At 54.6% G+C, this 21,179-nt stretch overlaps 1 protein-coding gene across 1 annotated transcript in view; it reads right to left on the bottom strand.

Annotated features, from left to right (window-relative positions):
• Window positions 1–20,186, bottom strand: part of SLC5A9 (solute carrier family 5 member 9) — a 20,536-nt gene extending 350 nt beyond the window's left edge. The window contains exons 1-13 of the mRNA XM_035020164.1: window positions 20,040–20,186; window positions 17,866–17,937; window positions 15,243–15,347; window positions 14,757–14,921; window positions 13,270–13,375; window positions 12,621–12,701; window positions 12,102–12,307; window positions 11,786–11,921; window positions 11,183–11,290; window positions 9,858–10,008; window positions 8,073–8,241; window positions 6,096–6,311; window positions 3,225–3,384 (exon numbers count right to left, since the gene is read on the bottom strand). Coding sequence (XP_034876055.1) covers window positions 3,225–3,384; window positions 6,096–6,311; window positions 8,073–8,241; window positions 9,858–10,008; window positions 11,183–11,290; window positions 11,786–11,921; window positions 12,102–12,307; window positions 12,621–12,701; window positions 13,270–13,375; window positions 14,757–14,921; window positions 15,243–15,347; window positions 17,866–17,937; window positions 20,040–20,180 — 1,816 coding nt within the window. The 5' untranslated portion in view covers window positions 20,181–20,186. The remainder of the gene's footprint in view (window positions 1–3,224; window positions 3,385–6,095; window positions 6,312–8,072; window positions 8,242–9,857; window positions 10,009–11,182; window positions 11,291–11,785; window positions 11,922–12,101; window positions 12,308–12,620; window positions 12,702–13,269; window positions 13,376–14,756; window positions 14,922–15,242; window positions 15,348–17,865; window positions 17,938–20,039) is intronic.
• Between the last annotated feature and the right edge of the window lie 993 nt (window positions 20,187–21,179).

A 21,179-nucleotide genomic window follows, 5' to 3' on the forward strand; every position in this document is an offset into this window, starting at 1 on the left:
GGGGGGGGGGGGGGGGGGGGGGGGGGGGGGGGGGGGGGGGGAGCCGGTGAGACACGGAAGGCAGGGTGGTGGGGAGAGCACAGAAAGAAAGGCAGGTGGCACTGGGCCTTGCTGGGAGCTTACAGACTGGGCGCACAGCTGGGACTGGGACAGAGCTGTGGCCCCAGCGTCCAGTCATCCAGCAGAGCCTCTCAGTGATGCAGGTAGTGGGGACGGGGTGAGGATGATGAGGCTCATCCTAATTCAGAGCACAAGGATGGAGCGGGGCGCGATCTCTCCCAGGACGGCTGGGAACCACTTTCCCGCTCCGTGCTGGTCTGCCTGAGGTCCTGTGCAAGTCACCCACTCGGCTTCTCCGAGCTGCAGCTTCTCTCTCAAACAGGTTAACTGTGATGCTCGGTTCTTCTCCAGATTGCTTTGAGCATCAGGTGAGAATGGACATTTGCTAGCATTTTGAAAAGTGACCCATGCTGGAGCAGCAGGGAGAGGCTCTGGGGACTATAAGGTTCTAAACATGCATGAGACTGAGCCTGTGCGGACCTGGCTCCCCAGCACCAGGATGGGGCTGTTTTGAGGTTAAAGGGTAGCTCAGTTCTTTGAAAACTAAGCTTAAAGGAAGTAATAAAGTATTTTTAAAGTTGGGGTTTTTTTGCATTAGCAGACAGCATATTAAAATAAAATTAATATTTCATTGAGGTTGGACAGAACCCACTGGAAATGCTTTATCATCTTAATGACTTTGGAACTTGGTACCTGGTAAGCTCAGTGTGACGACAGAGTGCAATCTCTGGTCCCATCAAGAGACCATCTGGTCCTGCTCCCTCCTTACCCAGGAGGGGAAAGGCTCAGAGAAAGGAAGGGACCTGCTTGAGGTCACACAGCGATAAGGCTGCACTAAGCAATACCAGGCGTGTGGCATTTCAAGTGTACTAGGTCTTAGTATTTTACAAGCCTATCCAAGAACTCTCTTCTGATTCTCAGGGCTGCGCTCAGAAGCAGATGATGCACAGGGCGTCACATGCCAATTCCGAGGCTCAGAAGTCACTAGGTGGTTATTGGTGATCCAGTCCATCTAAGTCAGTCTACAACCTGGATGTGTACACTTCTTTCAGATCTATTTGGCTGTCCTTAAAATTTTTTTTTTTTTTAGGACACAAAACTACACTATCATTTTGCTGTTTAACCTGAGGACAACACGGATGAGATTTCATCTGCCCGTGGGCCTTTTGAGAGGGGGATTCCAGAGGCTGCCTTGTAGGAGTGGGAAGTGCTCCTTCGTCTTGTGGGGAGAAAGCCCCCCACAGGGAGCAGATGTTTCTCTGCTTCTCAAGGGACAGGCCCTGCCCTGCGGCAAGGGGCCAGCCAGGGAAAGCCTCAACGATCGATCGTGTCCATCTATCTCATGCTGGGGTTCCGCCAGGACAGCGTGAGTGGTGCCCTTTCTCCTCCCACTGAAGCTACCTTCCTAGCTTCTCCCCATCCCTTTCTTCTCTTGGATCTACCTCCCTAGAAGGGCCTGCGATTCCTCCCTGCCATACATTTTATAGGGGCAAGACCTGGTTCTTGCCATGATGGGGGGAGAAACTGTTTTGAGACCCCATCTGGTGCATGGACCACAAAGCTTGAAAAAGAGACAAGGGGTCACATTGTGCAAAGCAAAACACACTGGAAGTATTGGGGCAACTGATTAGACAAGGGGGCGGGGGAGGATGTTGACTTTGAGCTTTAGTGGTGCTTTCTGAAGTCAGCCTATGTGGGTTTTGACCTTGGAATTTTGTAAAGGGTTACATTCTCCATTACGCATAGCTTTTTATAGTGGACCACTGGCTTTTAACTGCTGCAGCTGGGGCAAGAAGATGGGAGTGTTCGATCTTGGTGGGATGCTGGAGCTTATGATGTCATTAACTCTAGGCACCTGGCTGCTTCTCTAGGCAGGGCCTTAGCAAAGTGGAGGGAATCAGGAAAGGTGGGCAATTTCTCAGGCCTCAGGGGAGCAAAAGCCGTCCCCCCACCCCACGAACCTGGCAAAGATGAGGGACCTGTTCAGGTCCGACAACTGGCACTTTGACGATCTTACCTATGCTCTTGACTTACATGAGTTATTAAAGGTGTGGACACCAGAGGCTGGGAATGGAACTAAGACATTGTTGAGGCCCTGAAGGAGAAGGCAGCTGACAAAGGCACCCCAACTCCACCCAGGTGGTGGGGTTCCCTCTGAGGCAGGAAGTAAATTTAGGACTTAAATGTCGTTAAGTTATTAATTCCTGAGGGCAAGAGAAATTGATTTGGGGCTTTAACTTGCAACCTGATTTAACCTTTTTGACTATAATTTTCCCTTAGGAATTTTATAATTTAGGAAATCTCTATAATGTCATTATATCAGACTATTCTAACATGGTTATTTAACCACGCTGTAGGAAGGTTATAGTTGCATTATGTCTAAAGCAGCAACATCATGTCTTATGCCAATTTTCAACTTTAGAGACTGTGTGACCTTGGAGTACATCTCACTAAGGTACTATTCTAACACATGTAAGAACCTCTACGAGGCAAAACGTACATGGCCCATCAGCAGCTCAAGGACGATACCTATAGGAACGGCTGTCAGGCTGGAGGAACCTTATGAAGATGGACAGAACTGTATGGACCCAGGGCTGCTCTTATCCCGTGAGGGACAAAATTAGGCAGAATTTTTAAGCCCCATGGGAAATAAGTAAATAATAAAGTGGGGCCAGTTTCTTTGATGTGCCTCATGTTTCCTTCCATCTGGAGGGAACTCAGCGTAACACTCTTTGATTTTTCTGTCCTTAGACTCATTCAACCCAGGGGAAGAGAGGGGACTCCCCTCCTGGTAGATTTGGGAAGCATGGAGGGGGCATGCTTGGTTGTGTCCCTCCCTCCTCCTTGTCAATGTTGGGCTCACAGGGGTAGGAGGCTGATGGGCACCTCTGTCTAACTCCGGGCTTCACCATAAGGAAACGCACCTCCCCACAGATACAAACAAAATCTTTCTACCTATATTTTGGCTCCTATCTGCCTTCCTTATTTGTCTTATTTCTCAAATAGTTTAATAGCCATGCGGGAAGGGAGGAATGGTCATTTTTTTGGCATCCCTCAGAGACCCCATCCCCAGGGAACCCCAAAGGAGGGTCTCTGGGGCCCCATGACATGGCATCCCCATTACTCCTCTGTGATGTGTGCCCCCCAGCATGCCCCCAGCCTACCTCCATGCTGGTCCTGGCCCTGGTTGGAGCTCTCTCTCCCTCCATCTCCTGGAGGGCTCACCCCAGATGGCATCTCTGATGTCCCAGGCGTGCCCTCCGGGGCCTCCTTCTCCAGCTCAGGGTGGGGACAGTTCCGTGTCCACCACGTCAGGCGAGCAAGCTGGAGGGAAAGAAAATACTGCTTGACTCGGATACCCTTGGGCGTAGTCTTACTGTGGAACAAGAGGACTCCCCTTCACAGGAGGCCGGCAGAGCAGTGAGGAGCGTAAGGAACAGGCACAGGACCGAGTCAGGATGCCTGGCTCTCAGCCCGAATGCCCTTTCCTTTGAAAAGCTGCGCCCCCTGAGCACCTGCTCCCCCTGAGCACTTGCTCCAGGCTCCATGCTCATAGCTTGGGAAGAAAGAAGCCAGACAGGGAGGCAGGTGCCCCATGACAGAAGGCTTCCAAGGTAGGGTTGTGGAGCTGATACTCTTAAAAAGAAACTCATAGGCAATGGAGAGGCCCTGCAGACTTTAGACAAAAGGAAGAGACTCTAAGTTGTGGGATTTAGAAAGATCTCTCAGAGTGAATTGAAGGGATTCAGGCTGTAGGCTGTTGGAACAGCAGAGCAAGAAATACAGAGCATCTGGGGGAGGAGAAGGGGGTGGTCTTCAGGTGAGGGAGCAGCGAACATGGCTCTTAGGTTCCTGCCTTGGACCATCAGGTAGGTGGCGGACGAGCTCGAAGAGTCTGCCTACAGAGTACCTGCAGAGCCTGCTGCCACAGAGCGGCAGGGACGTCTCTCTCCAGGGACGGAGCAGCAAGCCCGCGTCCCCTGGACAGCCCTGGTGGCTTTCTCTCTTCTCCCTTTTTGGTGGCGCAGCAGAAAATCCAGCAAGTTCTCTAGCTGAAGTTGGTTGGACCCAACCAGGACTATCTGAGCTCTGTACTGTCTCCTTTCCAAAAAACTCTTTTCCTGGCCCAGCAGCTCTTGGTTACATATTGGCCCAGGTAAACCCTGCCCTGCTGCCAAATTCCTACAGGCACGTCCAGCAGCCCAAATTCCTACAGGCACGTCCAGCAGCCCAGGATGAGCGACCATCCTCCAGGACCCTTCCGCTGGCTTCCATCTACGTCTCTGTACGGTCTCAGGAGATCCTGGACTGCTTCTCCACTTGAAAGTACCTCTTAGCAAATGTGACTTCATACTTACACAATGTGTCATTAGCCGTGTATGGGTGGTGTCTCTTTATGTCATGGGAGGCAGCTGGATTTGGGTTTGAATCTTGGGCGAGAGAGAGAATGGAGTTTCATCTTCCTGTAGAGGATTGTTGAGTTCCCGGGTATGGATAGGACAGCTCAGTGACAGTGTGGGGTGAGAAGGGTTTTAGGTCATAAGTGGGACCCTAAGGGACACTGAAAACCAAACTGGAGGGGCATGTGTCATGGACGTGAGCAGAAGAGAGGTCTTCAGGACGCAGGAAGTGATCCGTGGTGGCTGGTTCTCCTCAGAACTCACTGAGGACGAAGATGGGGGAATGATCGTTAATTTCTAGCAACAAGAAGGTTATTGGGGTCTTGGTGAGAGCAATTTCGGGGGAAGGGGGGACATCAGCCAGACTGGATGAGAAGGAGACAAGAGGTGGGAAGTGAAGGCTGCGAGTGATCACCCTGCAAAGTCGGCTGTTGAGGAGCCCAGCGGGAGGCAGCGTACCTAGGGAGGGCCGGGGTCCGGGGAGGGGGTTTCGAGTGGGAGACACTTCTGTGTGGGAGTGAGGCAGCAGACAACGGAGAAGCTGAAGATTCAAGCAGTGGGGAGAGATCACTTCTGGAGTGAGCCACCAGAGAGACCCACCTCTCTTGGCTCCTCTGTTTGTAGGAGGAATTAGTGACATCAAGGGTCTAAAGTGGTTTTGCAAACTCTCCAGGGATGTTAGTAATGCCTTCCACCCAATGTTTCAGGGACTAGCTTCTGGCATGGGCTCTATTCTGGGCTGAATTCTAACCCCTCCAGGACTTCAGAATGTGACTGTATGTGCAGATAAGGCCTTTAAAGTGGTCATTAAGGTTAAATGAGGACATTAGAGTGACCCTAATCCAATACAACTGGCGTCCTTTTAAGAAGAGGAGATTAGGACACAGACACTCAGGGGAAGACGGGGTGACGACAGAGAGGCGAAGACAGACATCTGCAAGCCAAGGAGGGGGGCCTCGGCGGAAAGAACTCTGCCAACACCCTGATCTCAGACTTCTTGCCTCCAGACTGTGAGAAAATAAACTTCAGTTGTTGAAGTCCCACAGATGGCGGGGCCGCGTCATGACCGCCCATGATGTAAAGATGAAAGGTTTCAAAAGACAGCTTCCATGACTGAGGACTGCAAAATCTGTCAGCGTGCGAGAGGGGAGCGCTTGCTCTGGGAGACTCTGTGTCTTTTCTCATCTACCTGGTTCTTGACTGGCCAACGAAGCCTTCCTCCTTCTTCTAGGACCAGCTCCAAGTGACCTTGTCGGGGAGCCCTCTGCAGCCCCGCAAGGGTGACTGCCCCACCCCCGGTGCTCAGCCCCTCCCTTTGAGCCTGGTCCTTCTGCACTTTCTCGCGGTAGACTAACTGTTGGCGTTGGTGTCTGTCCCCAAAAGTCGCTGGCAGGGACCATCGTCTTTGTAACCCTAGCATAGTGCCTGGCACACGAGGTGCTCCCGGAGTAATTTTCCAATTGAATGAATTACTTTTCACCTGGGATTGACTAATCCAGTGAGCTCCCCGTTCCCAAGGACGTGTGTATGGCCACAGAGGAGACAACCCGCTGGAATGAAATTCAGGGGTCGAATCCCAGGCCCCGGGGGTAGGGACAGCATTTTGAGGAGCCCCAGCGCAAGCACTCCACTTGCCTTTTCCTCAGGGATGGGAGTGGTACAGAGGCTGATGGCGACAATGACGACAGCAGTGAGCCCACAGAGCAGGAGGGCAAAGTAGAGGTAGTGGAAGTCCTTCAGCACGGCCGGCCTCTGGTCCACCTCCCCACAGGCTGGCACGGGGTAGGAGAACTCCAGGATCATGCGCAGAAGCCCCACAACCAGGCCAAAGATGAGGCCCCAGAAGGCTCCCTGTGGAGAGAGGGTAGACATGGGAGGCCCGAGCAAGCCTAAGCCACGGTCTGTTACAGTGTTTGCAGGCCCACCTTAGCGAGCTCCCTGTTAATGCTGAGGCTTTGTCTGAACTTAAAGGCAGGCAGAGTGGTGCCCTGGGGAGGGAACAGGCTCCAGAATCAGATAGACGAGGATTTGGATCCTGGCTCTGTTCCAGAATGATTGAAATAGTGACTCAACCTCACTGGCTTGGAGTTTTCTCATGCGCAATGGTAAGAGAAATTAGTATATACTAAGTATAGATGCTTAGTATTCAACTAGAATGGAATATGCTTTTGCAATGAGCAGGGAAAACCAGGATCCCCCATCCTGATTTTCCGTTATAATAAATAAAAAATCAGAATAGAGCTCTTTAGAAAGAAAGAAAGAAGAAAGAAAGAAAGAAAGAAAGAAAGAAAGAAAGAAAGAAAGAAGAAAGAAAGAAAGAAAGAAAGAAAGAAAGAAAGAAAGAAGAAAGAAAGAAAGAAAGAAAGAAAGAAGAAAGAAAGAAAGAAGAAAGAAAGAAAAAGCAAAGTAAAGCAAAGCAAAGCCAAGCTCTGGCACCTCCCCTATCTTGCTTATAACACCACTTGACCCAGACCTATATCTGTTCCCTGTATGTGAGGGTCAGAGGGCTCATATTTTCAAAAATGAGATGCCAATCCTGATACCAAGAACCTGGGTGGCTCAGTCATTAAGCATCTGCCTTTGGCTCAGGTCATGATCCCAGGGTCCTGGGATCGAGCCCCTCATCGGGCTCCCCGCTCCGCAGGAGGCCTGCTTCTCCCTCTCCCACTCCCCCTGCTTGTGTTCCTTCTTTCATTTTGTCTCTCTCTGTCAAATAAATAAATAAAATCTTAAAAAAAAAATTCTGGAATGAGCATAAACACCCAGAATTCAGCCGAGCCGAGCCGTGCTGTGCACCATCATGATCAGCAGGGAGGTTAGACGTCCAGAAACAGTCGACAAGTGGCCTGGGTACTCCCTGGGGAAAGGGGCTTCTGAGATGTCCTTTGCAATGACTTTGAGCTTTCCTGTGGCCCCTGCGGAGTTGTGTCCATGACATCCTTTAGCCCCCAAAGCACAGCCAGCAGAATCGGGCCCCTCTTTTCTAGGCTCTCCTAGGGGTAACCAAGGCAATGGTCCTGGAACCTCTAGCTCCTCCCAGGCCTTTCAGCAGTTGTGTGAATGAAGCATGTGCAGGGTCATCTGTGGCTGGTATTTTGCCTACATACAGAACCTTACGGGGTTAGAGAGGGAACAGACCCCAGAGATCCTCCCGTCTGTCCTGGCCTTTTACACACACTTCCACGTGTCAGGAACATTTTTCTCTTCCCCATTAATCCGGTCTAGGATCAGATGTCACTTCCTCCAGGAAGGCTTCCCTGGCCCCCTCCCAGGCATCCCATGGGTTAGGTACCCCTGACCCCCACTCTCACAGCAGCCATTAGACTTTATTCTTATTTCTTATTGAGTCATCTTTCCTCCCATCTGGCCCAGTGATGGTGGACCTACATGAACCTCGTAAACCATTGCATCTAGAAGCTTCCATAATAGGATCAATGAATGTTTGTCAAGTGAATGAATGAATCAAAACCCGACACTATGGATGGGGAGACAGAAGCCTAAAGGAGGCAGTGTGTGTGTCTGATATGTCCCAGGGAGACACCAGGCTACAGACAGACCGGACCTCCTGACCCTCGGGCATACAGGGAGAGACAGGGTCCCTGTTGCACTCACAGGCTCTGTGACCCTCTTGCAGAAAATGGCCAGCAGGAAGAGGGCGGTGATAGGCGGGGCCAGGTAGCTGGTGACAGACTGGATGTAGTCGAAGAGCTGCCCGCTGTTGGAGCTTTGGATGATGGGGATCCAGAGGATGCTGATGACAACCAGGAACACCACAAACACTCTGTAAGGAGGGCACAGGGCACTGTGAGGAACGCTCAGGGCGGCACTGGCATGGGGTGGGGGGCAAAGGGGGGACACAGAAACCGGGAAGGGAAAAGGGAAAGGAATGCATGGTCACTGAATCAGAGAATGCTAGGAGACTGGAAATGCTAAGATTCCAGAAATTTAGGCCTCTAAAATCCCAGAATAGCAGAATTCCAGAATCCAAGAAACCCAGGATTTTTGAATTGGGGTCTGTGAGGTCATGTAGGCCACCTGCTCTTCAGGGAGAAAGCCATACTTTTTACAACACCCCTCACTTCAGTAAATGGCCTCTGGTCTTGGCTTGGATGCCCTTTCTTCTCTTTCACATCCCAAACCCGTGCAGGACAGCCCCCTTCTCTAGGATGGCTTTAGTTCCAGAGACTTTTCGCTTCTTTGTGCTCCTCCAGTTCTAACCCACTGCTCCCTTATATTGGCATTTAGCTCAGAGTGGGGACTCCACCTTGTCCTCCTGACTGCCCCTCAACTGATCCTGGCTCAAGCCCAAGTACCCTAAAGCACTCTCTTATGATTTTGTGTGAACAAGTTGAAAACTTTTCTTGGATGCAATAATGCACATGGCCAGCAGATGGTGCTCAAATCCCACTGATAGATGAAATAAATGGCCGTGGAACCTGCTGAGTACAAGAACGAAGGAGCGGTCTTTGGAAATGCCTCAACGCACTTGTCCTCACCTCTCCTCTCGACCTCCCACATCTTCCCCATCAGGCCCCACTAGAGAGGCAGCTACCCAAGTGGTAGCTGCTCATCCCTCCCCTCGCAGATCCTTAAATGCTCAGGCCCTGCGTGTTAGTCCAGACACCTGAGTCACGGAGCCTTAAATTATGAAGCAAAGAGTTCGGAAAGTGCCCCTTAACCCAGTGTAAACTACAAGCCTAGGGAGAAAAAGAAAATAAGCCACCAAGTGATACTTTGAAAAGCACAAAATCAAAACCAAGGAGATAAAGTTCAAGTTCTCCAGCTTGCCGTTCAAGGCTCTGCGTCCACTGGAGACAGCCTTCCTGCAAACTTCCCGGCTGAGGCAGCCCCACGCTGCATTACCTGCGCTCCTGTTGCCAGGAGCAGCCCTCAGGGCAGGCTAGTACCAGGCGCCCCGGTGTCCCCCGCACAAGCTGTGATGCAAGGGGGATGCTCAGGGTGAGTCTGATGGAGTAAATTAACAGGCTTTCTGTTTTCCTGGGATAAAGGCTGGGCTGATCTAAAGCTCCTGGGGGTGAGCTGCTTGCTAACTACCCGCCCCCCCATACAGTTCACCTTCCCTTTCTTAAATGCTTTGTCAGCTTCTCTCACTTACTCTGTTAATCAGAGAAAGAGAAAGTTGAACAGACCGGGAAGAGACTTTTTTTTTTCTCCTTATTCTGGAAGCAGAGGAATGTCCAGAGTTGGGAAGGGACTCACCTAAGGTCATGTAGGAAGTTGGTGCTAGAACCAGGTGCTCTGACTGCCAGGCCTGGCCCAGACCCCACCTCATCCCCCACCCCCCGCCCGCCCCCAGGGCAGCCCAGGACAAGGAGGAGAGGGGAGAGGGGTTCTGCCTGCAGGGAGGGGGTGCTCCAGAAGGAGGGGCCAGCGCACCTGCCCACCACCATCAGCTCCTGCTCTGTAGCCTTCTTTCGGAGGCGCAGCCACACGTCGATGGCAAACAAGGTGCCGCTGCTGTTGAAGATGGAGGTGAGTGAGCTCATGAGGGCGGCCAGGATCACGGCGATCATCAGGCCCCGCAGACCTGGGGAGAGGCGAGGTCTCCATGGGCAGCCGGCCTGGGAAGGCCAGCTCTGCCAGGGGCCACGGAGGCTACAGAGTCCAGCAGAGCCAGGGCTATGGGGGTGGGGATGCTATTGCATGAGGTTCCCATCTGTGCGGATGAGGAATCCGGGAGACCGGGAGGCCCGCTTCTGGATAAGCGCCGCGGCCCTGAGTGAGTCCCCTGCCCTGCCCCTGTCCAGGCCCAGCCTCCTCATCTGCATCACTAAGAGCAGTGGGCCTAGGTGACCCTGCAGTTTTGACTCCTCAGTCTGGGCTTCAGAGCTTGTAGACACTTGGTTAGGGGCCCCTGGTGGGGAGGAGGGTGCCTGTTAAGAATGGAGTGTTTTCAGTCTGTGTGCCTTTTCATGGACACGGTGGTGCCAGGTTAAGGCCCCAGCCTGGGAGGCAGAAGGCCTGGGTTTGTTTCCTGGTTCTGCAAGCAACTAGCTGTGTGATCTTTAAACTAGTTCCTTCCTTTCTGGACCTATTCTCCCCCTGCATAGCAGGGGAGGATGGAACCCACTGATATCTGAGGTCTCTATGACTCTAATGATCAAGCTTCTAGAAACAACCACTCATGTGTCCCTGGGGAGACCACTCTCTGTCAGCCCTACCTCGGCCCTCTTTCCTCCCAGTCCAAGTATTTAATCACCTCCTGGAGGTCTCCCTGAAAGACTCAAGGCGTTCCAAACAAACCTAGGCCAGCACCTTCCTCCGGGGCCTTCTCTTGCTTCCTTTGTTCCTTGGGATTCAGCTCCATTTCCTCTCCTCTGGGAAACCTTCTCCAATGTTCCCCTGGGCCAGGTCGGGTGTCTCCTTAGGGCTCCCTCACCCCCACTGTGTCCCCACTCTGGTGACGTAGCATTGTGTCCTCAGTGAGCCCAGGTGTCCTGGGGATGGCATGAAGCCCGAGCTCGGGCCTGCCTTTCATCCCTGCATCTCCACAATTAAAGCCAGAGTGGGTGCTTTATAGACACTTGTGAGAATGTGTGTGTGTGCACGCTCGCGTGTGTTGGGGGAAGGAGGTGTGGAGGCGAAGGTTCTTATTCCCTAGTCCTGTCCATGCCCACCGTTAATGCAGCCCCTCCTGGGCAGCGGGGATTGGAGGACGCCGGGGGATGGCGTGAAGGGGGGCGTGGGGAGACAGGACTCACCGACGGGCATGAGGGCTATGACCAGCTTGGGGTAGGCGATGTTGGAGCAGCTCACTCGGGCCCCGCAGATTCTTTGGCAAACGTCAGGGTCGACACAGCCCACCTCATCTATAGAAGAAGTGATGGCCATCAGAGCCGAGTCTTCCTGTGCCTCCTTGGGTTGGCCCAGTATTTGCTTTCCAACAGGAACAAAACTACAGGAAAGTGTATCCTGGTGACTCAGGCAGGAACCAGCATCTCTTGCAGGAGCCAGAGGGTCAAGGGGCAGGCAGATGTCTGGGTACATGATTTAGCCGTCTCCAGTAAATCTCTTGACCACATACTACCCTGCAAAGCCTGACAGACTCCTGGGGGTTTTAGGCCTTGTATCTTGCTAAAAGGTAAAAATCCTTGGAAGGTACCAAGAATGCCTTCTTTGGTCTTTCCCTTATAAAGGGAGCATAGGATTTTAACATGACATTTAGATACAATTTCTTCTTCTGAAATACTTATTGTATGTTTGGCCCACAAAGCCTAACGCATATGTATCTTAATAGAAACAGCACGGGCATCCCCTCCCCACCCCTCACCCCCACTGCCAGTGCAGCATCGTCCAGCTCCTACCTGGGTACAGGGCCCTGCTGATCATGCCGGGCATGACGATGAAGAACATGGGCAGGATCTTCAGGTAGCCCCCCAGCACGGAGCCCCCCTTGGCATGGGACAGATTCTTGGCAGAGAGAGACCTCTGCACAATGACCTGGAAAGGGAGGGGTGGAGGCAGGCCACCCAGGTCAGGTGGGGCTCAGCTCAGTCACAGGCGGGCCCTGAGGTGGTCCTGAAACAAGCCCCGACCCCCTCTGCGTCTAGGTGCATGGTTTTCCCGCAGGGAGCGCCCCCAGGTTGTGACGGGCTGGGCCAAGCCTGGCTGGGGCATCACCTGGTCCGTGCACCAGCACCATGTGGCCAGCACTGTGAGCCCGAAAACGAGGCCTGGCCAAGGAATGTCCCCGCTCACAGGGTCCCGGAGCATATGGAAGGCATCAGACCGGGGGAGATGGCAGGTGGTATTGGGGACTGTGGCATGGGGTATGGCCTGTCTATACCGCTGCTCCAGACCTGGGTACCAGCCTACCTCCTGAAAGCCTGTGGAGAGAGACGGCAGTTAGTGACACAGCCCTGAGACCCACTGGGGGTCTCCTGCCCCTACCCAGGCTTCCAGTCCCATGTGGGGCCCTGGGGCTTGGAACTGGTATGGGACTTGGGAATGGGGGAGATATGTGGGGCTCAGACCCTTAGTTGGTGTAGTGAGAACTCTGCTCTTTGGTAACCCCATCCTGGCGGTGGGGGTGGTGGGATGCTCTGGAAAGTTCCAATCAAACCACAGAGGTGAAAGCCCAAGATAGATCAGAGAGCAATTTCTACATGATGGTGGGGTGTATTCAGGTCTCTTCCTTACCCAGAAACATGAGGACCAGGGCGCCCCCCACCATGATCACCGTCTGCAGAGCATCTGTGTAGATCACGGCCCTGAGGCCCCCTGCAGACCCAAGGAGAGGGCTCATCAGTCGGCACCAACAGGGGGTTCCTCTCTGGGTGTCTGCCCTGTGCTTGGCCACATCAGGGAGCCCTCTTAGCAGGTGGGTTCCGGCCGCCTGCCTTCCCCCGACTAGCCGGTCCCAGCCGCAGGCACTCTGGTCTAGCTCTTTCTCTCCTCAGCGGCCCCTGAGTGTGGCCACTGTGCCTCAGTTAGCTCTTGTTGTTTTTAACATCCCAGGGCTATTCTTCTGCTGTGCTGGTAGCTCCACCGGGAAGCCTCCCTCCCTCCCCTCCCAACACCATGGAAATTCCCCATCTTTGCAGGCTGACTTAGCCACGAGCCAGGGTCCCATGTGCCCAGGCCTGCGAGAGGTGCTCTGGGGGACACAGGGGAAGGAGGGCTGGTGGCTTTGTCTGGAGCAGTCCCTGGTGACTCCAGTCCTATTGACGGTCTCCTAGCTGCACCCCTGCTCACTGTTGCATCCCTAGGCATCCCTCTCTACCTCTCCCTGTCTTTCGGTCTCTGCTCCCGGTGCCCGCACCCCGATGCGACCTGTCCTCGGCCCTACCGGCAATGGTGTAGACGGCTGTCACCACCAGCAGCATCGCCGTGGAGAGGTAAAGGTCCCAGCCCAAGGCCATCTGGATGAAGAGAGCTCCAGAGAAGATGTCAGTCTGCAGAGAGCCGGGACCCAGGAGTCCAGGTCACCTGAGGCCCTCACTGTGGCCACCAGGGTATGTCGCCTCCTGCTCAGCGATATCAAGTGCTGTCAGTCCTCATCACATGATGAGGGTGAGCCTCAAGTGCCGTGCTGAGGAGGATGGGCTTGACCTTGCAGACGCTGAGGAGCCATAGGGATTGTTAAGCAAAGGAGCACCACATGAAACTTTGAAACAGGGAGCAATGTCAGCTGGTGGTGCAGATAGGAGAGTCTATTGCCCTGAAGGCAGGGGTGAAGGAGTGAAGACAGAGGAGGTGAAGCAGGGAGCAGGGGTCAGAGAAGAGAGAGCAGGCACCCAGAGGCTCGCTGCCTGCTCCCCAGCAGAGCAGAGGCCCGTGCAGCTGCAGGTGGGCCCTGGCTGACGGGCCGGGCCAGGAGCCCAGTGAGAGGACTTCTGGACGCTCTGCATGCTCGGGTTTATTAGAGGACTTGGAGAGCGTCCTTTGCCTGAGCTGACTTGGGCTCGTTTTCAAGCATTGGTGGACAAGCCGCTGTACAGTTTTCCCGACTCTTGACCTGGAAGCTCACGGACTTGGCCCCTTTCAGTGCTTGCTTGCTGACCCCACTGCACGGTTGTTTCATGAACCCATCCCAGGGCTACAATGGGACAGTGTGCAAGGACCCCTGGCCCGGGGCACGGGACCCAAACTTCAGTTCCAGTCCTACGGCTACGTTCTGTGTGGACATGGGCAAGCCATTTGCCCTAGGTTTGTTTTCTGGGTGTAGGTCAGTGGAGGAAGAACAAGGACCTTTCTAACTCTAACATTCTAGGTAATCAGTGCATGGTGCTGAATGGAGAATCAATTAACGGAAAGATAAATGAATGAATGTGCTCTAGATGATGAACTCTTTGAATAGAGGGACATCATTTACGCAACAGACATTTCTCATTCATCTGTGATCACTCCACTGCTGAGCGAGGGCTTGCATTGAAGGTATGTGGATTCGTCCCTTCTTCCTCCCTCCCTCCCTGCCTTCCTTCCTTCTTTCTACCTATTATCTATCTATCTATCCATCCATCCATCCATCCCTACATCCAGCAATAAGCCATGATGTAAACTCAGCATTTTTGGGCACCTGGGTGTCTCAGTTGGTTAAGCATCTGCCTTCGGCTCAGGTCATGATCCCAGGGTCCTGGGATCGAGTCCTGCATCAGGTTCCTGGGATCGAGTCCTGCATCAGGTTCCCTGCTCAGCGGGGAGTCTGCTTCTCCCTCTCCCTCTGCCCCTTGCCCTGCTCGTGCTCTCTCTCTCTCTCTAATAAATAAACTCTTAAAAAAAATAAACTCAGCATTTTCAGAGAGACAAGATGGTCACACTGGAGTGGGTACTCACAGAAATCTTGGTGAAGATGTAGAGGATAAGAGACAGGACAGACATGTACACCTGGATCCTCTGGCCCCCGAATCGCTTCTTCAGGTACTGCGGCATTGTGACCACGCCAGCGGCGATGTACACGGGGACGAAGATCCAGCCCAGGGCCAGAAGCAGCCAGGTTGCCTTGGAGAGTGGAGAGAAGTAGGTATCCATGCCTTGATGCAGATGGAGGGGCAGCCCCCTCCCCCACATCATGATGTCGGGGAGCACTGAGCTGGGAAGCAAGGGACCTGGGACCTAATCTTAGTGCTGTGTGACCTCTGATGAGTCCCTCTGCATCCTCCGGGCCTTGATTTCCTCATCTGTAAAATGGGTTCTGTATTTACCATGCAGCCTCCCCAGGCACCTCCGAGGTTCCCCTCAGCACTAAAGCCTGGGATGGGGGGGGCAGGGGGGCTTCAGACCTCCATTATCCCTGAGAAGCCTCCAGGCCAGCTTCCTTACGTTCCATTCGAAGCCGCCCACAGCGAGGCCTCCAGCAGCTCCTGTCCCAGCCAGGCCAATGAACAAGCCACTGCCCACATTGCTGGACATCAGAGAGGCTCCAATCTGCAGGGCACAAGCGGGGTCAAGGGTCAGGGTCAGTTTTAATCCAAATCAGCCTGGAGCCAGGACCACGGGCTTCAGGAGCTGTGGACAGAGCAGGAGCCGGGCTCAGGAAATCTGAGATCAGAGGAAGGAGGGTATGTGAGGGAGCACAGAGAGGAGGGAGGGACCTGACATTTACTCAGTACCTACTGTATGCGGACACTGTGCGAGGCATTTAATATGCACCAACACACTTAATCTGCATAAACATTTCGAGAGATGAGCATTAATCTTTTCAATTTACAGAGGAAGGAGATAATGTTGGGGAAAATAAAGCCACTGCCCTCAGGCCATGCAGTGAGTGGCCAAGTGGGAAAGAGGGAAGGCCATGGAGAGCAGGGTCAGGTAGGAAGGAGAAGGCTCTGCACTGGGGCCGTCCATCTAGGGGCCTCCAGAGACGAGGATGCTGAGGGGAGGAGGGGAAGTCCCCACGAGAGGGATTGGGGAGGTCCCCTTCATTGGGCAGGGAAAGGGGCGGAGGGAGGCGCTCTGGGGCCTGGGCGGAGGCGAGGCCTTGGGGACACGACCGGGGCCAGAGGGGAAGAGCTCGGCTCTGGGCTTGCTCCCTGTATCACCCTAATAAAATCACTTCCTCTTGCAAATCCTCAGATTCTCCACTTGTAAAATGTGGGGACTCACCTGTTCCCACTGCCTGTTCTGGGGGTGCTGGGCGATAGAAAGTGAAAAGAAAGGAAAGGTACTGAGACATTCAGAGAACAGATCGCCTAGAACATAAAGGCCCAGAGATTACAACCAGCCTGATGTTGCTCATTGCTGAAGCCACAGCCTGCTGCCACACACACACACTCACACACACACACACACACACTCACACGCTCACACTCAGGTGGTCCTGGGGATGCTGGCGGGGCTGGGCTGGAGCACCTAGCCAGAGCACAGAGCACTGGGCCCTCCCCGAGGCTGCTCTCGGAGTGGGGAGGGGCCTCGGCCCCGCTCAGCGCAGGGCTCCCAGCTCACGACTCAAGGAGACATCGGCCATTAGGGCTGGCAGGGGGACCAGACAGGCCCCTCTGGAGCAGGGATGCTGTTGCTCCTTCTGCTTTTGGCTTCCCAGCCACACACTCTCTTTGGGGTACAGGGAGGGGAGTGAGGCACTTCTCAGGACTGGCCTAGTAGGGAGGGGCACAAAGCTATGGGACTTCTGTCACAGATACCCGGACACCTAGACATGCAAGCTCCAGGGCTGCAAATGGGACGGAGACCCCCCTAAGCAGGGCTGGTTCTGCTCAGGCTTCAGCAGTGCAGGAGGCCCCAATGCAGGAGGCCCAGCTCACGGCCCCACCCATGGGGGCTGCCCGGCTCCACAGCCACTCATCTTGGGAGCACCCTCCTGCTTCCTCACCCCTACGGGGAGACATAGAGTTTCACACGGAGCAGGGAGATCTGCTCTCTGCAGGACTGGCGGGCACCCAGGCCAGCCCCTGGTCACCCTCCCGGAATGGACCAGAGAGGTACTCCCTCCTGCTTCTTGTCCCTACTGACTCATCTCCAGAGCTGTGGTGGGGGACGGTGGGGAGGGGACGTATCAGCTGAGCAGAATGGCCTCCGAGTGGCTTGCTGTCTCCTGTTGAGGGACCCAGTGTCACCATCCCTGTGAACTGCCAGGCCCTCCGCCCCCTGCACTCCTGGGGATTCTATCATGCTGAAGGCATGAGAGCTCCCTGCCCCTACCTCCTCCTGTCCCAGATACTCGAACCTTCCAGAGAGCTCTGTCAGCGTCCTGGACCTCCTCTTCTCTTCAGGGAGTCTGTCACCAGCGCGGGTGGGGAAAGTGGTGAGAACGAGGACGGGGTGTAGGGGTGGCTAGTGGTGTGTGAGTGCATGCACACACGTGTGTGTGAGCCGGGCGTGACTGGGCGTGTCACAGCCTCAGCACCACAGGGCTGACAATCCCACGATTTGATTTCCAGGCAGGGCGTACCTCCCTCCGTGCTATTTCAGGAAGAGGAGATCAGTTTTGAGGACCAAGAGGAACAAGTGACGTGGGCAGATAGAAGAGACTGGGGTTTGCAAAGGTGTCAGGATCGATTCCCTGAGGTTGCTGGGGATTGATGTCTGTGATCCCCCTCACCTCACTGCTCCACGGTACTAAGCAGATATGTCTCCTTCCTACCTCCCCTGGCTGAGGTCAGAGGCTTCCCAGAGGCACTCACAGCCCCTCTGCTTCCCTCCTGTTGTCTGTGAGTCTGTCTGCCCAGCTAACTTGAGCTTCTCTGGGACAGGAACATTCTAGGTTATTTCTGTAGGTGCAGTGTCCAGCTGAGGGCGCACACTTAGGAGGCACCTACCCGAGGTGTGCATTAGCAAGATCTCTTGGGTTGTGGGGTGCCTGGGGGCCACAGAGAAGGAGCCCAGAGAGCCAGGAAACCCACTCAGGGGGCTGCCACCTTGGTCCAGGCGAGAGAAGACAAGACGAGGATCCAGGGGTGGGAGGGGACAGGGAGGACGATCTACTCACCGGCCACCAGCTCATGGACCTCCCCGCCAGGAAATAGCCACCAATGGTGCCTCGGCTTGCACGAATCGATGACTGGCAAGGAAGGGGAGAGAGGTGAGGGTCTCCCGAGCTCCCCCACCTCTGCCCCGCCTCAGCTCCCTGTTCCTGGGCTCAGGTGCTGGGGGGTACCCATACCATGAGAACCAGATGGGCAGTTTCACTGGTTTTACTCTACCCGCCTTTGGGAGGGACACAGCCTCTCTCTGGGCCTCACTGTTCGTCCCCTGGGGCTGGTGTGAAGAGCCAAGGGGCCAACAGAGGTTAAAGCCTTCGCGAACAGCACTGTGCTGGACGTGTGTGCAAGATACGGTTATTGTCCCCCTAGCCCTCCCTCTGTCCAAACTTCGTTTCAGGAAATGATTTGTATCTGATTCTCGGGCTTGCATAGAGGCTGCCCCCTCCCTCCTTTCTGCAGGACTCCTGCACTGGGGCCCAGACGGCAGAAAGCCCCGCAGCCCCAGGCAGAGGGAGGGCTCCGTCTGGGGCTTCTCCTGCCCGGGTCTGAAGTGGGACCACGCTGTGAAGCCTGTTCAGGAGCCCGCACAGACCCCTCCTCTGAAGAACAAGAGGAAAGTGGACGTGAATGAACTTCCTCTGGGGCCTCAAGGGCTGGGAGCCGGGGCAGTGAGCCAGGAAGCAGAAACTTGAAGACTTTATTAAGATGCTAACGCTCAGGATGCCCGGGTGGCTCAGTTGGTTAAGCGTCTGCCTTGGGCTCAGGTCATGATCCCAGAGTCTTGGAATCGAGTCCCGCATCGGGTTCCTTGCTCAGTGCGGAGCCTGCTTCTCCCTCTGCCTGCCGCTCCCCCTCCTTGTGTGCTCGCTCTCTCTGTCTCTCTCTGACAAATAAATAAATAAAATCTTAAAAAAAAAAAAAGATGCTGAAGCCAACAGGTCTCTGATTGGGTCTAGAGATGGGAGAGATACCTGAAGGAGAAGGGAAAAGAGAAATGTACAAGGGGCTTCTTTGCCCCTCAGGAAATGTCCCTAGTCACTAGGGTGTGTTGAGGGGGAGGGGCTGGTGCTTCTGAAGCCTTTGCTTGAACTTCACCTGTCACCTCCAGCTCTCAGGCAGGCCAGATGAGCAGAAGGAATTCTTCTCACACATGAGGAAATTGAGGCCTGAGTCAGGGAGCAACTTGTCCAAAGTAACTGAGGAGCTGGTGCCTTTCCTGCCAGGAGTTGGTGATCAGCTGTGTGCCCATTTCTTCCTCACACCAGCCTTGGGAGGCAGGGACTATTCACCCCACTGAACGGCTGAGGGAACTGAGGCCCAGTGAGGGTTCATGACCCTGCCACCGTAACAGGGTCATGACGGGCTGGGACTCAAATCACTGCTGCCCAGCAGCATCTGAGGGGGCTGGCCCGTCTCCCGAAGGGGCCGTGATGACACCTGCTGGGTATTGTTGCCCGCAATGCAGGGCACTGGGCCAGGTGCTTCGATGTGTCCTGTTACTCAGGGCCATGACCTCTCTGTGGGGCAGTCTTTATCGTTCTCACTGTCCACACGAGAAAACGGAGGCTCACCGAGCATTTGCATGTTCCCAGGGCTCCATGGCTCTGTCAGAGCCGGGATCTGAACTCAGGGCTCCCTGACTTCAGAGCCTGGCCCCTTGCCCCAGGGCTGAGGCTCTGGTGAACAATGGAGAGCAGAAGGACCTTTGGACTCGCCTAGCTTCCTTCCCATGAGCACACGAACCCCAGCTCCATTAGAAAGCACTACTCCTTGCCAAGACACCAACCTGTGGAGGGTGGGGTGGGCCAAGAGTGGAGCATTCACAGAGTTGGCAATCTTGGTACGGGAAGGAGGGCAGGGTTGGGGATTGGGCTGCCAGGGACGGGTGGGGCCCAAGGCAGCAGATGCATAGAAACAAGGAGTTGGGAGATAGGGGTTCCTGCCTGGGCCAGCCTCAGCTTGCTGTGTGCCCTCAGGCAAGTCACACCCCTCTCTGGGCCTCAGTCTGCCCATCTATAAAAGAGATGGAGAGATGGATTTCTGAAGGCCTCTGCATCTTAGCCCTGTGCTTCCCTGATCTGCCTTCCTTCTGCCCACCCTGCCCCCAGCTCCACCACCAGCCAGAGATGAGAGCCTGCCCCACCTGCCCTGCCAGGCCCCAACCTCTGGAACTACTCACCCAGACCCCCACACAGATGACAAAGACGAAGTAGACAACCAGGACCGTGATGTCGTAGGCGTGCAGGGTGACGCTGGAGCCCAGGGCTGAGCGTGGAGCTATCACAGTCCTGACCCCATTTCCTGACTCTCCAGGCCCCATTGTTGCCAGCTCCATGCTCCTCCGTTAGAGTCACTCACCACCGGCTGGACTTTGAGGCGCTCCTGGCTTCGTTCCTTCCCTTTAATGATTAAACAGCCCCAAGTGCCATTAGCTGCTGAGAAAGCTCTGAGCTCCACTGGCTCGGGAAGTCCTGGTCCCCTTTTCTCCTAACTGCCACCCCATCTTCTGCAGGACTCTCCCTTTCCCTGCCCCCAGTACACACACACACACACACACGTACATGCACACACACGTGCATACACATGCACACACATACACACACACGGGCACACTCCCACCTCTGAGAGGAGCAGGAGGAGGAAGAGGAGGAGGAAAGAAGGAGAATGCTGGAATTCTGGAGCTGGGAGGGACCTCAGAAGTCGAGCTGTTCAAGCTCCTGCTTATGTGGAGGGGAAACTGAGGCCCAGGGAGGGAAAGGTCACACGGGGAAGTAAGGTGGAGCTGGGACTAGAGTCCAGGTTTCTCAGTAGTGAGTTCAATGCAATTTTCCTTATTCCCGGAAGGAAGACAAGGGAGGAGAGGGGGAAAGAGTGCCATGACCCTTGCAAAGCCTCTACCACGTTGCGTGCTCCTGCCTCCACTCCCCCACCCCCAGGTGTCACTTTTCCTTTTTTTTTACAGCATAGGACACTGAGGCCCGGGAAGAGACCTGTTTATTCCAAGCCACAGTGGGGGGCCAGAATTCACACCTGCCTGGTGCTGGGATAAATGAATGGTCCAGGAAAGGACAGACAGCACGCTAGGTCCAGGCAAGACCAGCCACCCCAGGACCAGGGCGGCCTGCTTTCCCGAGCCAGCAGCACATCTCACTGAACTGCAGAGTGACCGTGGACAGACCGCCTGGCCCCCCAGCCCCATCGTCCCAGATGCCCGACGCTGAGCCCCTCCCCACACATTTTACCTGGCCCTAAGCCAGCTGCCTGGGCCCGCCGCAGCCCCTCCTCTGATGCACCTGAGACCCATCGGTTAGCCAGCCGG

The sequence above is a fragment of the Mirounga leonina genome, unplaced genomic scaffold, assembly GCF_011800145.1.
Source record: "Mirounga leonina isolate KUSES-001 unplaced genomic scaffold, KU_Mleo_1.0 Mir_173, whole genome shotgun sequence".
NCBI lineage: Eukaryota > Metazoa > Chordata > Mammalia > Carnivora > Phocidae > Mirounga > Mirounga leonina.